This window comes from Bombus terrestris, chromosome 3 (assembly GCF_910591885.1).
Source record: "Bombus terrestris chromosome 3, iyBomTerr1.2, whole genome shotgun sequence".
NCBI lineage: Eukaryota > Metazoa > Arthropoda > Insecta > Hymenoptera > Apidae > Bombus > Bombus terrestris.
In genome coordinates this window covers 1,598,041-1,611,493 of record NC_063271.1, presented here as the reverse complement: position 1 = coordinate 1,611,493, position 13,453 = coordinate 1,598,041, and the positions used below count along the sequence as shown (strand labels likewise).

The 13,453-nt window shown below is 49.8% G+C and overlaps 1 protein-coding gene across 3 annotated transcripts in view; it reads right to left on the bottom strand.

Annotated features, from left to right (window-relative positions):
- The window catches only part of LOC100646335, an 80,727-nt gene that overhangs the window by 55,540 nt on the left and 11,734 nt on the right, over positions 1 to 13,453 (bottom strand). Inside the window, exon 1 of one of the 3 annotated variants that reach the window (XM_048404246.1) lies at positions 11,470 to 11,591. The exons of the other annotated variants lie outside the window; for them this stretch is intronic. Within the exon in view, the coding sequence (XP_048260203.1) occupies positions 11,470 to 11,576 (107 nt within the window). The 5' untranslated portion in view covers positions 11,577 to 11,591. Of the gene's footprint in view, positions 1 to 11,469; positions 11,592 to 13,453 lie in introns of those variants that run through there. 3 annotated transcript variants of the gene reach the window in all.

The following is a 13,453-nucleotide window of genomic DNA, read 5'->3' as shown; positions in this document are numbered from 1 at the left end:
GTTTGCCTACTGAAATACTCGACAGCAAGGGGAAGACATTTTCCGAACTTCGCTTGGCTCTATTTATTTCCGCCTCCCTAGACTGCGGATACTTGTGCATTTATGCGACACTTAAACGTACGAGACTGCACGGAACATAGATATCCCAAAATATATAAAACATGGAAGCTGCAATAACCGTTACAACGTTTACGAGGCGAAGCAAATTTTCAATTAATGCCTGTTCCGTTTCTTGGTGTAACGCGTAACGTCCGCTACAACGATCGAGCAAAATCGCTACTGCTATCGAGTCTGAATTTTCGACTCGAAAGAGAGCGATTGACTGGAGCCGTTGGCTGATCTTAAAAAGGATGCAGCGGCAGGAGCCACGTGCGACGAACGATCGCGTTAAAATACGTTTAAACGACTCGCTCGCTATGTTACGCGAGATTCGTTGCGCGCGATGCGGTCGATCGAAACGTAATTATCTCGAGTATTCTGGTACACGACGATCACGCGTTAAGTAACGTCGCGACGTAACAAGCCTGTACGCAATAAGCTGTACCGTAACAAGCGCGTATTGCGATGAAACGCGCGGAGACCGCGAGTCGGCGAGATTTACGCGGGATTCGAGGCGAACGTAACCCCGTGGGTACGCGTGCTGCGACGCGCCCCGCGCAAAGACGTCGCTAGAAAGAAAAAGTAGGCCGATTAGGGTGGCGGAGAAAATTCAAGGTTAAACGGCGGAACGATCCAACGTGCGATGGTTGCGCGTGTAAATGTGTGGGTAGATAAGGTCGGGCGTCTGGCGCGCGCGGGGGAATAAAAGAAAACGTAAAGAACCTTCTGGCAGGGAACGAAAGCAAGGCAGTTCGAACCGCAGGAAGGTAATGGTGGCAGGTAGTGGTGGTGGTCGGTGGTTGGTGGTTGGTGGTTGCTGCGCCATGAACTTTAGTAGCTATATCGATTGTATGTGCACCCGTGGAGCCAACCCCAGGCGCCTTCTGGTCTGTCGCCCTTGACTCCTGTTTCTAGACACACGTCGGCAAGCCGAAAAGAGCACAGTCGATTGCCAAACCAACGAAAACCAAACGCGAAGAGTAAACGAGCCGAGGTAAATCGTCGGAAATAAGAAGAGGAGCAAGACGACCGGAAGGAACGAGAAAACGCGCGCGGTGCCGCGGCAAAAACACAGAGGCGGCGCGTAAACGCGATCAACGCCGCGTACGATCATAAACACGCTCGTGCCGGCCGCGAAAACGAAATCCCGCAAACTCGTTTATCGTCGCTATCAAACATGGCCCGACGTGCGTGTGGCGAGCAATTTACGCGGATCCGCCGCCTTCGATTCTTTTCTCGTAGCGGCGAACCGACGCCATTTCGCGAACCGATCGCGTCGAGAAAGCTCGGCAAATTTGAAAGTACGATTGCGGCGCATCGAAAATTTTGCGCGATCGAAGAGACCTCGCGGAGGCCATCGTTACTCTCCATCCGTACGCGCATCGAACGCCGTGGTAATTGTTTCGTCGATAATTGCTGCCAATGCTGGACCGTTGGAACGATCCGACGACCATTGTCTAGTCTCGTCATTCGGGTCATCGATTTGCGCCTATTTTTCGCGTCTCCGATATGCTACGCGTATTACGCGCTCTGCCCATTAACGCACAACGGATCGATAGCGAGTTCTTTCGCGAAGCGATCGTCGCAAAACGCTGTCGTTCGATCGCTTTTGTCGCAATCGTGGCAAAATGACAGCGACGATTCCCAATGGAGGAGTGATATAGAGTAATATAGAGGTTGACCTCGAGAACCGATCAAGGCACGGTACTCTAACGAGCACGACCTCTACCGAGATTAATTGGTTCATCGATCGACGAGTCGGCTCACGTATCGCGTTATTATGCGTGACACTTGCCGCGTTCTTTCGAATTCGCAACACGAGATAATAAAGGCGCCTCGATATTCTCCTTGCAGCGCAACGACGGCGCGACGTACTTGATTTCTCCGCGCCAAGTCGTTTCTCCGCCGCCTGGGTAGAAATAAACCGGCCGCTACTGCGCGATAAAGGACTCGTGCAATCGCGCCGACGAAATTTACAGTCGTTCGAAACGCTTATTGCGCTCAGCCATTGGCGATAATCGAGCTTTTTACTCGAAACCCTTCAACCTCGACGCTGTTATCCGGCAAGAGTTAATTCGTATCGATTGGAATTGGCGCGATATCGTTCGGGAATGCGTAACTTCGTTGGGAAAGCGGTAGCGAAATCGTCGGAGTCGTTGCCAAGAAACGGAATCTTTCGAACGGATCGTATTACGTTCATCCGGCGTGTAAAAACGAGCGATTCGTCGATCGTGGTGTTGGGCGGGTTCGAGACGCGAGCGTGGTGGCGTGCGTCCACGATGCAGTTGCAGCGCGAAGCCGAGAAAAGATGCGGATCGTCGTAACCGTGGTCGTAATTCAAAGCTGGTAACACAAGGAACGACAGATACGATCAAGCCATCGTTGGAACGAGCGCGGATGGGAAATGAAGACGAGTAAAATGGACTCGCTGGCATAAATCCCGCTGAATGCTCTCGCGATGCTCGTGCACCGGGCAGCAGCGACGTTCTTCGAAAAACTTTCCTCCGAACGTATTCGCGTACCTAGTGACGTTACGTTGGAAAACGAGGAACGAACACGAGGAAACGTATCCGATGACTATGGCTCGTAACCCGTGCGTTCGTTGACCGGGACGCGTTATACCTCGTAAAATCGCGAGAAAATTTCCGACAGATTGTTTTACGCGCGTGCGACGCCGATAATAACGTCGTTTTTCAACGTGGCCAGCGTTTTTCCTCGAACAAATCGATTCCATCGCTGCGAATAAGATCGTGAGAAAGTTAAAAGACAAATTCTCGAAGAACGGTCGTCGCTGCGATTCGTTTCGATTCGATTCGGTTGGGTGAGAAGCGCGTAAGAGGACGTATGGGATATACGCGCAGTGGTCGTGCACGGTATCGTAAACGTCTCGTTACGGCGGACAGAAAAATCGCGATGAAAAGCAACACGACTGTAGCGAATCGCGTGCTTCTCCTCCGGCTACTCCGCGTTTTATCTCTCTCCGGTTACCCCGCGACGACGATTTCGTCGCTACTCTCGTATATCAGAGTCGGGCTTCGTGTGGGAGCGTCTAGCCGCGAAGATAAGTAATGCACAGTTTGCTCGGTGTCGGAGAGTTACGGAGCCAGGACACCTTCGGTGTACGAGTGTCGAGTCGGGCGAAGAAAAAGAAGCACCGAGCAATGGATAGGTAGGAAGGGGTAGAAAGAGAGGCACGGCAAAAGGGAGAATCGAAAAGGACGTCTCTCTAGAGAATGAGCGAGTAAGAGAGAGAGAGAGAGAGCGAGGGCTTCGAACCGTAGCCTGCCGGACCGTGCTATATAAGTCCTGAACGACCTTGCTGCTTTTTCAATGCAAGGACGACGTTCGCTGCATAGGGCGAGAGACCCCGAGAGAGAAGAGACGAAGAGAGCGCGCCAACTGTGTTCCAGCGAACCTTCGACGACCGCCAGCAACGCTTCGATCGCTCGTCGTTGCGACGATCAACCTGTGGCTCGAAGCGGAAGGCTTCGCCCTTTGTCCCTTGATACCGGATGCAGATCCGCCTCCATAGTCGTTCGCATGGTGCGGTATCTCGTGCGTTCCAGAAGCTACCGAAGAGGGGTAGGAGAGAATCAATTCGAAGCAACCGAACGGAAGTTCTCTTCGACCGGAACCTTGATCCGCGCGAATGGCCATCGTCCATGACTCGAAATGGAACGATTTCGAATTTCGAGCGTGTACGGTTCATCAAGAATAATAGCATCGTATCTCTGGCGGTAGGTTGGCAAGTGCGCGGCCGGAATCGAAGCCGCGTAATTGGTGGAAAGGGAATGGAGAATCGTAAAGCATCGCGGCAGAGAGATTCGTGATTTCCGAAATACACGTGCGGCTGCGCGCCGAGGCAAATGGAATATTCCGTGTACGCGATCAACCGACGGGATTTACCATGCCTTTGGCTATGGCGCGCGGGTTTACCAGTTGCCGAGAAGGGCACTGCTCATTAAACGTACGCGTAGCGTATCCTGACGTGGAAGGAAGCACCGAATGCTACACGCTATATTTTCCTCGACTAATAGATTCGAAGGGTACGTTTCGCGGCGACTGAAGAAACAGCCGCTTCGTGGCGCGAGCTTTCGTGCTCGCCCCGAGCGATCGCCGTTCCGCAAGTGAGAAGAGGTATTTAACGAATGTTTGTGGCAAAGTATCCTAGTGGATTAGGGCGCGCTGTACGTGGGATTACGTACGAGAAGAACGCGTAAAATCTTACGTACGAGATCTTTCAGCTTGCTTTTACATTTAATCTTTCTTCGTTTTATATTCAACGAGAGATCCGATACTCTTACTCGGGTTATCGTATCGTAGCCCGTTGTGGCGTCCCGTAAGAAATATTCAATTACGCGAGAGGATCGTTCTTTTCTGGAATATACGTGGTAACGAGCGTATCGTTTTCTTCGTTGCAGCCTGGTCCATACGGTTGACGAAGATGCCACGACGACGCATGGCAAAGAAAAACGAGAGCCGGCAATTTGCGGTGCTTCGTAAATACGTTTCCCCTAGTGCAGCGGAGTTTACATACCGGCGTTCATACCGACTGCATACCGTCTTTGTGTACACAGGTCTTCATCCGGCGTGGAAACGTTCTTTTTTCGTCGCGGAATCGGATACGAGATAGCGTTACGTGGAAAGGGTGAGGTTCGTTTGAAGAGGCACGTCTTGGACGACGCTGTAACGAGCAGAATTCCCGGATCACGGTGCGCTCGTTAAAGTAATACGATAAATCACGGAATTACCGATCGATTCGCTGCATTACGCCGCTAAAGCTCGAGCCTCGAACCAAGCCTGGGAGCTTAGCCTAGCTGCTGGTCGGTTTTTAATCGGATGACAAAGACGCGAAATTTACGCCTCTTGTCTCGGAATAAGGAATCGCCGAACATGCCGGACGACAAACTCCCTCGTGGTCCGGACAAACTCGTCTCCTGTGTCTCGGTATTAAGGAACGATCTCGAGGATTAGTCTCGAGCGGATTATCGGCGAACTTGGCTGACCCAGTTGGCGGGTCGCAGCGGTAAGCAGCGCGTACGCGTACTTCGAGCAAAGTTAACCACGCGTCTGTCGAGCAGAAGCGGTTTCGTTCGCCCGGATAACGGCTAGATGGACAAATAGCAAACAAACGATCCCCTCCAAGTAGCGAAGAACTTTCGTGCGTGAAACGTCGACTCGACCAGTCGCCGTTCTATAGCCTGAATTGGTTTCTCTCTTCAGCTTCTTCTTTCGACGCGAATGGAACGCAACGTGCGAGTACGTAGAAAGCTTTTGCGCTTCGCTACGTCGGACATTTCGTAGAACCTTGAAGAGTATATCTATAAGGTTATAGATTAACTAACCCGAACCTTATTTAAACAGAAGCGATCCAGTCTCGAATACTAAGGACGCTGGGTTAATTCAGACTTTCAACGTGGAAAGGAAGACCGAAGGAGAGTTCGATTCGAAGAAGACAGAGCTGTCGTAATCGCCGCTCCGATACGTCGATCGAATCGTCTCTTGGGAGCTTTCGATTCCTCTCGCAACATTATCGATGAGCGATAGCCTGCGATTACCAGAGACGCTCGTTACGTCATCATGGAACGCGCAAATGTGCAAAGTAATCTGTTCTCTCCGGGCACCGTGGAATTTCGTTCGTCGGCGTTTGCTCGTAAAAGTGGCCTAAACGCGTTCGAATGAAAATCGTTGCACGCGGTCCTAATTCGACGGCCAGGGGCTGTAATTAATCGCGGTGTGCGGTCGAAGCAGGTCGGAAAAGAGCGGTTCTCTCTGTCTTCCCTCTGCACTTTCCGCCGCAGCGCGAACGACGTGTATATCGGCGTTAGAGGCAGAACACGTTCTCGAGGACTTGGCATTTGCCGAGGAAAAGGTGAACGTATGAAATCGGCCGTGTGCGGATCGGCGCTTGTTCGCGAGAACGCCGATTCCCGTCCAATCGGGACCTTCGTGCCACGCGAGGAGGGGCGATCGAAGGTGAGGACGATTAATCCTGCCGCGTGCGCTCGCCACCGCGCGATTATTTCGTAAGTCGAAGGACGATAAAGGTCGACTACGACTGTATTCGCGATCGAGCGTGCACCAAGCCTGTTGGTTCGTTCGTCGTAGCGTCCAAGTTCGTTTCCACGACTTCCCATCGTTATCTCTTTAAAATACATATGACGCGAAACATACGCGTTTTAGACGTCGAAGAGATCGTTCGCGAGATATAATTTATAATGGAAATATCGTAGGTTGATCGTTGGAGGTCCTTGAAATTAAGCGACAACGAATTCGTACGATACCTCGTAAATCGTAGTAAATTGTCCGAAGAACGTCGTCTTTTCACCAGAGGGAGAAACTTTGCGTCGTAAATTATACGACGATGATACGAAGCCAACTAATGGTAGCAATAAAATGCAAATTTCCGGAGAAAAAGGCGATACGTAAAGAGGATAAAGCAGAGTTTATTAAAAACCGAAACGGCAAACAATTTCGAATGGAAACGAACACCGTTCCGAAGCGATTAGCCGGTGAAATATTTCGGCTCGCGGCTACGTACGATGACGCGAGAAAGCGCAACAATTAGTTGCCATTTTCAGATCACCGCTCTCCGCGGTTTTCGCTATCGTATCCGACATATCCGCTTGAAACAACGAACAGCGACTTTTACTTTCTGCCTCCGCTATGCCGTCGCGTTTCATCTCGCTACGCTTCATCGAGCCTTTCGTCTCCATTGTCTGTCGAAGAAAGATTCGACTTTTCCGATCTGCTTCTACGGGATAGAGTTCCAACTAGGGTCGACAACGTTTGATAAAAATCTCGCCCTCGGATGTACGCGAAGCTTCCGTAAAGATTACGGCGCGAACTACACCCGTTTCTTTCGAAGAAAGAGTAGTAAATCGGCCAGTCTTTTCCCGACCTCGTTTCGATCGCTCTTTCGCATTCTATTCCAACGCGCCATCTTCTCGCCTCCTTATCTCGCGACCGACCGTTTTCAACATCTTTCCCGCTATCTTCCTTTTACGATAGCCATCATCCTGCGCGCCTTCGTCATTGTTTTCTACGGCTGGAATGGCGCTCGTGACGTTTATTTCATCACGGTGGTCGCACTAAAATCCCTACCGTCACCTCCCGAGGCCTCCTCTTTTTTTCCCTACTTCTCCTTTTCTTCCGTCTCGTTCTTTATTTTTTCTCTTGCTTGTCCCTTCGACAGCCGACTGCGATTTTATGCAATTTCTTGTTTGACTTGAGCCGCCGAACGAAGCAAACAGGCAGTAATCGTTTTACGATTCTCGCAAATGAGTTCTCCAAAGTCGCAGGAGGCCTCCTGCCGCGTCTGTTCCTTATTCCTCCTCCCCTTTCTACCTCTCTGTCCAATCATCCTGCCCGCTTTCGCCTCTGCCGTTCCAGGATCCCTCCGACCTAACCAATTTCGTGCAAGTTTCGCCATCGTTTCAACGTGATCGCCGATCGCGCCGTTTCTTCGCCGCTACTTTCCCTAATGCCCTCCTAGTATCGTATCGAGATTGCAAATCGAGCCTGTCGCGACTTTGAAACGCCTCGGAAGAAACAGGAGCACGTTTGCTAACTTAATACGAAGGAACGTGGTAGACGGAAGCGGGTCAAGGCAAGAGCTCGCGAAGCGCGTTAAAAGCTATCTTTAACTTACCTACCATTCGTTTTCGTTCATTAGTCCGGAGAGCATTGATAATTGCGCTCGATGATAGTCATCACGGTCGTACCGAGCATGTATTCGCGACGTTCCTACGCTCGATCCTACCGAGAGAAGATTCTCTTGTTTCGTACTGGCGCGTCCGCTCGAGTCTGCCAATCGCAGCTTCCCTCGCGTCATCCTTCGTTCCTTGGTCGTTCGTCGCGATGTCTGCCTCTTTTCCAACGATCCCGTTTATTTGCGGAGGCCGGTTTCTTCCTCTCGTGTCGCCCTTTCCTTCTTTTCTTCTCTTTTTTCCTTTCCTTTTTTCTTTTTTTTTTTTTTGCCTCATCCTGACATAACTTAGCGATGCTCGCCATTATCGTAACTTACCAGTCGCGATCCCTCTCGTGGCCTCCGTTGCCCTTTCATTTTTCTCCCTTGCTTCGACTTCCACTTTGGCTACGACTATTACCGATCGATATTTTATTTACCGCCCTCCAATAACGAGACTACGCACTTTTCCATTTATTTCGAGTATTTTTCCCTTTCGTAAAAGCCAGATGGCAAAAGGCTGTCTATTTATGGCCGCGTCTGTCAAGGGACAGAAGGTCTTCGATGGATTTCTCTCTACCAACAGACCGCCTTTCGCGAAGCGAAACACACGCAACGCGTGTGCTTCTTGTTAGATGTCATCTGTTTTACAAAGCCAAAAACAATCTTTGTCGTTAATTTGACTTTGCTCTGGAAATAACGACAGGTTTTATCCGCGTGGTGCGGATATTCCATCAATCGTTCTTAACATAACGTCGATAGAACGTTCGTTGTGCGAATTAATCGTGACACATGCTGTACACATACTATAATCGACACAATATTACTTTGTAACAGGGACGTTTATAATTTTATTTGACGACCCTTACGTTAACGTAACGTTAATCGACAGTTTTGTCATTAACGTACTCCGTTCTCTCTTTCAATCTGTTAGACAGACAGTACATTTGTATCGTACGTGCGACAGTGAGAGAACGTAGAGCGAGCAGACACATGTGTGCATCCCCTCCCTAGAGTGTATGTGACTGTATGCGAGTGTATGACTAGAAGAAAAAAGATGGCAAGCGAGTGTCTTCTAGTCCTTCAGAGAGTAACCCACGTGTAAAGCTAAACGTAGTTAATATGTAAATAAAGTTTAACTTTTTATTCTCTCGAAATTCTCGCCATACCTTAACACAATTTTTCGATAAATCTTCCCCTCGGTTTGTTACGTAATCCTGTCGCGTTTGCGAGAATTCTCTCCACAGAGGCCCCTTAGACACGAATAGAAAGAGCGCCATCGCGCTTACAGCTTCGGCTCGCGCAAGTTTTTCCGGTCGCGCGTGCTTTTCCCTTCTTTCCCGCTCGCTTTCACTTTCGCCTCGCAAACGAGTCAAGTGCGTAGCAGATCGATACAAAACGCGATGGTAAGGTTACGCGAGCTTCCTCTTCGGCGATCGGCCGTACCAGCTTCGATCGACTTTTCGCGCAAGAGTTTATACAAGAGAAACTTGTAAACTAAAACTTGGGAAAAAGTCGAGCTCTTCGTTTCTCTTATTCAAAATCGAATAACAGAGGAATCGTACCGAACGGCCGACCATGTTGAGAAGACATCTTTTCATCGATCGAACGAGCGTAATGATCGCGATTGGAAAAAGCTTCGCTTTATTACGCCGATCTTCCCTCTCGAGGGTACGACGCTCGAGGGTAGCGCAACAATTACGTCGCGGCTTGTTGGAGCAATTTTTTCTCCGCGTTTCCTCTGGTAACGCAAAAATACCCACCAGGATCGAGAAAGGTTACAACCTCGCTCGTTCGTCGCAGTAGGTACCAACCTCTCTGACGTTGCTCACGTTCGATTCGCTTGATTTTCTCGCGTTACACGGTTTCCAGCCGATCGACGGATTTGCACAGTCATCTAGGATGATCCATCGGTTCCCTTGTTGCGAACACTGTCAGCTCGATCGTCCTAAGTCGATGCATCGAGAATAATCAAGATACTTTCCTCTCCCCATCCACCATTTTTTCTCAATCGCGCGTTTTCGCGGACTCGAAGCGCTTCTCTTAACGCGTTCCCTCGTAGGTTCGAATAGCGGCGATTCGAACGTAGAACGCGAACCGAAAAGCAAGAGAAAATACGTAGCGATAGTTCGTATCGAGTTGATACGCGTACAAAGTATCGCGGCGCGCAGAGCAGCGTACAACGCTGTACGTAACGAACGTGTCGAAGCACCGGGACGAGGTAAAGGCTCGATGTCGATGTAGAATTTCGGAAGATGGACATTTTCTCGAGCGTTGCATTCCGCGAGATTAGAATTCTAATTCCGCGAAACTAGTACGTGTTCTCACGCGGTAACGAGCGCTCCGAATAGATTAGAGAGGCGAAGCTCTAATCTCGACGGTTAATCTCCGATAATATGCAGTTTATGCGACGAGGAATTTATAATGGAGCGATGGGATCGTGCCCGCTCGCCGCTATTAAACAACGGGCGGAACCGATGCCGGTAGCTCCGCGTGAATCAGATTATTCCCCCTTTGACTTTGATGACTGGTCAAACTGTATCCGGGGGGATAGCGTTCGAACGTAAGTGGCCGCTCGAACGATATGTGCATTCGATTTCCATATAAATGCGGACCCGCTGCAAATGGATTTCATAAAAGGAGGTACGGGTAGCCACAATGGACATTGTAAAAGAGAAAGAGAGAGAGAGAGACTACGTGGCAATAAGTGTCGCACAGAGAGATATTGCCAGGCTTTTTTCCGTTCGACGATCAAAAGCTTCGATATCGATCGACGTGAAAATTATTCCATGAAAATTTGTTCGTTTTCCTGACTCGCGCCGAGTTTGTCGGAAACTGCGACCGTACGCGAAATAATATTCTCTTGGTTGGCAACATTCGACGAGCAGACTCTCGAGAGGAAGAAAAGAACACGAACGAAAGACAGTGAGAACTCGTAGAATAAAAAGAAGAAAAGGCGAAGAAGTGGCCTCTCTACGGTCACGGACACCCAACAGCAATTAAAAGCAATTCCTCTTGGCAGTATATCACTCTTACGTGCACTACCGCCGCGGCTGCCCATTAAAATCGACCTTCGACTCCACCCGCCAGCAACAACGGGATCTCCTGTTGTTCCTGTTGTTTTCAAGAGGATCATGTACGCCGCACGATCAGCCAACGTCCTACAGCGAGCCGTATCGAGAGGAAAATACATCCCGAGAGAGCGCTTCTCTTCGCTTCCTAACTACTATCGCGTATAACCATGCGCCGTTATTTCGTTGCCGAACGAGAATCACGACGCGGTGGATGAAAACCGAGGCGAAGATCTACGCGCGTATTTCTATAGAACGCGCGTCGCGAACATACCTCGAATTCGAGTTTAATCATCGCGCGTGAAAACCAGACGGATGTAAAAAGCAACGCGAGACCGCGAACTGTAGCGATCGCGCGAGAGTCCAAGTAACTCGAGCGCGTCGCACGTGTGCGTTATAAAACTCACCCTCGTTTGAATACGGCCATAAATCGGAGGATTAGATCGTGATTTCGCGGCGTTGTAGCCGTGTGACGAATAAACATAAATCGGCCACGAATCCGCGAGTTGCGCTGCGAGAGGAGCCGAGCAAATGAGAAGGAAGAAGAAGCACGAAGACGTTCGCTGAGACGCACACGTGGGAGAATCAACGTATTTAAATTGTAAATGATACCTCGGTTTGCGAAACTCCGCGTCCTTCGAAGATTGCCGCACACAGCAACGTTCAACAGGGTATCTTCTTGTCTTCGGGGGGTCTCGGCTTCTTTTCCCATCCGACATCTGCGAGCCGGTCGACCCGAGAGGGACGTCGATCATGCGGTCACGCCAGGGAAACGCGAAAACCAGCAACCACGAGAAGCTCTCTCGCATCTTCGCCGAGTCATCCGAAAGAAGTTCTTATCGCGCGAAGCATGAAAACGCGGGGGGAGAAGACCGTGCAGCGTTGCCTCGATAACATCTCGCTGTGCGTTCTGCCACCGCATTCCTCTCGAAAGATAAATACTCGTACGTGGAATTTGAAATCAAAGGTGGATCGGTTCGTTCCCCTTCCTATAGTGCCTTCTCGCAACTATTTGCTCGGACGGAGAAAAAAAATATATCGGCTTCTGCCGCTAGTTTTCCCTTACGTACGAATTCGCGTCAACGCGGCATACACGAGGCTCATACGGTGCAGCGACTCGATCGCGGACACCGTTTCCCGAAGCTAAGTCGCGCGATTTCATCGCACGCGACGGAATACAACGAGATGTCCGTGATTCTCCGTGGACTCGTTAAATCGATCACGTGTCAAAGCGTACGCGTTTCGAGAATGCAAACGAGTAATTCGAGACTTCGAGTTTCGAGGAACGTACAGGGTTTAGGAATTGGAAGCTTCGTTCGTACGGAACCGGCTTGGAAATTACTCTCTTTCTACGATATATTAAAAAAACAAACGTGTCTTCTTGAAACTCCGATTTCGTGACACGAAGCAATTCGAGGTAGGCACGATGACGGTCTGTTACTCTCGCTTTGAAACACACGATTCTCGATCCTTATCTTTCTTGATTGGACCCGCGATACGAAGCGTGTTTGCCAGCGCTGACAACGATAGAAATTGAATTAAAAAATAAACGCGGCTATTGCGGCTGCCTGCATGTAAAACACGTCCGCTTTATTTTGCAAACTCGTTGTATCTCTTTCATCGAGCATAAGCGAATTTTCATTCCGACTGTCGCGTTCGCTTCGACGGAAGCTACGTTGTCCTTTGACGTCCAAGCTATCGTTACCTGTCGGACGGACAGCGAACGGGAAGAATGTAAGTCGATATTGGAAAACAAATTTTCCCGATAAGAACGTTAAAGTTGAATGCGAGAAAGAGATTGGAGACGTCGCCGTTGAAACGCCGATGGAATAAAAGAGCCTTCCTCGTCCTGCCCTCTTTCGCTCGCCATCGTTTTCAGTCGAATACTTTTTCCGCGTTTATTGTAAAGCGATCTGAACGGCTCTCTGCGAGTTTTATTCCTCTTTCGGTGACCGTTGCCGTATTTGCGATGCGTCGTCCACGGAATAGCCCGTAGGACGCCTGTTAGCCAAGTGAAACCTGAAAACTGCGCCAACCAGCTTCGCTTTCGAGTGGGATCGATCGATACCAAGTCCCCTTTCTCTGCCTTCCGCGCCTTTGTAGTCTTCGCTACGATTCCAAGGAAATAAGCACGAACGTGTCGCGAATAACTTTAAATAAATCCGGTTACCGAGGTTCGAAGAGCATTTTCGCGAGGACGAATTTTCCATCGAGAAACTCGTATACGCTGCAATTGAGAAAACACAATCTCCGAAAAGCATAATATACTTGGGATTGAAAGACGGGCAGCGAATCGTGGTCGGAGCGGAATTAAACAAAGCGAGGAAATCGATTGGCCTGGATGCGTCGGTAAAAAGAGGAAAAGCTCGCGAAGACAGGCTCGGAAGGCTGTCCGCCCGCGGACGTTCGCGAAAATTGACAGGAGTAGGTAATAGCTAGATCGATAAAGTGGCTGAAACGCGACGTGCTGCGTTCTACGATGGCTGGCCACGCAACGTCATACAGGAGCATGTTTTTCACACGCATCGATGCGCGCAGGAAATGCCGTTGTATCGTTTTCCGCGTTGATACGGCTTCCATCCGCGGTAATCGAATC